This window comes from Eurypyga helias, unplaced genomic scaffold (genome assembly GCF_000690775.1).
Source record: "Eurypyga helias isolate BGI_N326 unplaced genomic scaffold, ASM69077v1 scaffold5046, whole genome shotgun sequence".
NCBI classification, from domain to species: Eukaryota; Metazoa; Chordata; class Aves; order Eurypygiformes; family Eurypygidae; genus Eurypyga; species Eurypyga helias.
This window is the reverse complement of record NW_010255897.1, coordinates 359-736: the sequence shown is the minus strand read 5'-3', so window position 1 is coordinate 736 and position 378 is coordinate 359. Positions and strand designations below refer to the sequence as shown.

The window sequence follows — 378 nt, the reverse complement described above, 5'->3', positions numbered from 1 at the left end:
CTCGCGCCCCCCCGCCCCCCCGCTCTCCCCTCGGCACGTCCCATCCCGCACAGCCCCTGCGGGCACTTACCCAGCAGCGGAAAAACCCGGGGGAGAAGTGTGAGGAAAAGCAGGAGCAGGGAGGGAGCCATCGCCCCGCCGCCGTGAGGAGAGGGCTTCCCGCCGGGCAGGTCCTCCGCACTTGTGAAGGGCTGGTGATCAGGGGAAAGCTCTGGGCTCCAAATGATAAGGAAATATCCTGTCACATGGGGCGTTTTGAAATAACAGGAATTCGCTGTTCAAACTTTGCTTTCCTAAGCTGATTTTTTTTTTTTTCCTCAGCGGAGGGAAGAGCCTCCTTCCAGGCACATGCAGGTGATAAAGTGGTGATAGCTGAGG

At 58.7% G+C, this 378-nt stretch overlaps 1 protein-coding gene across 1 annotated transcript in view; it reads right to left on the bottom strand.

Moving 5' to 3' along the window:
* Positions 1-131, bottom strand: part of MRC1 (mannose receptor, C type 1) — a 59299-nt gene extending 59168 nt beyond the window's left edge. Inside the window, exon 1 of the mRNA XM_010153456.1 lies at positions 71-131. Coding sequence (XP_010151758.1) covers positions 71-131 — 61 coding nt within the window. The remainder of the gene's footprint in view (positions 1-70) is intronic.
* Positions 132-378: the final 247 nt, after the last annotated feature.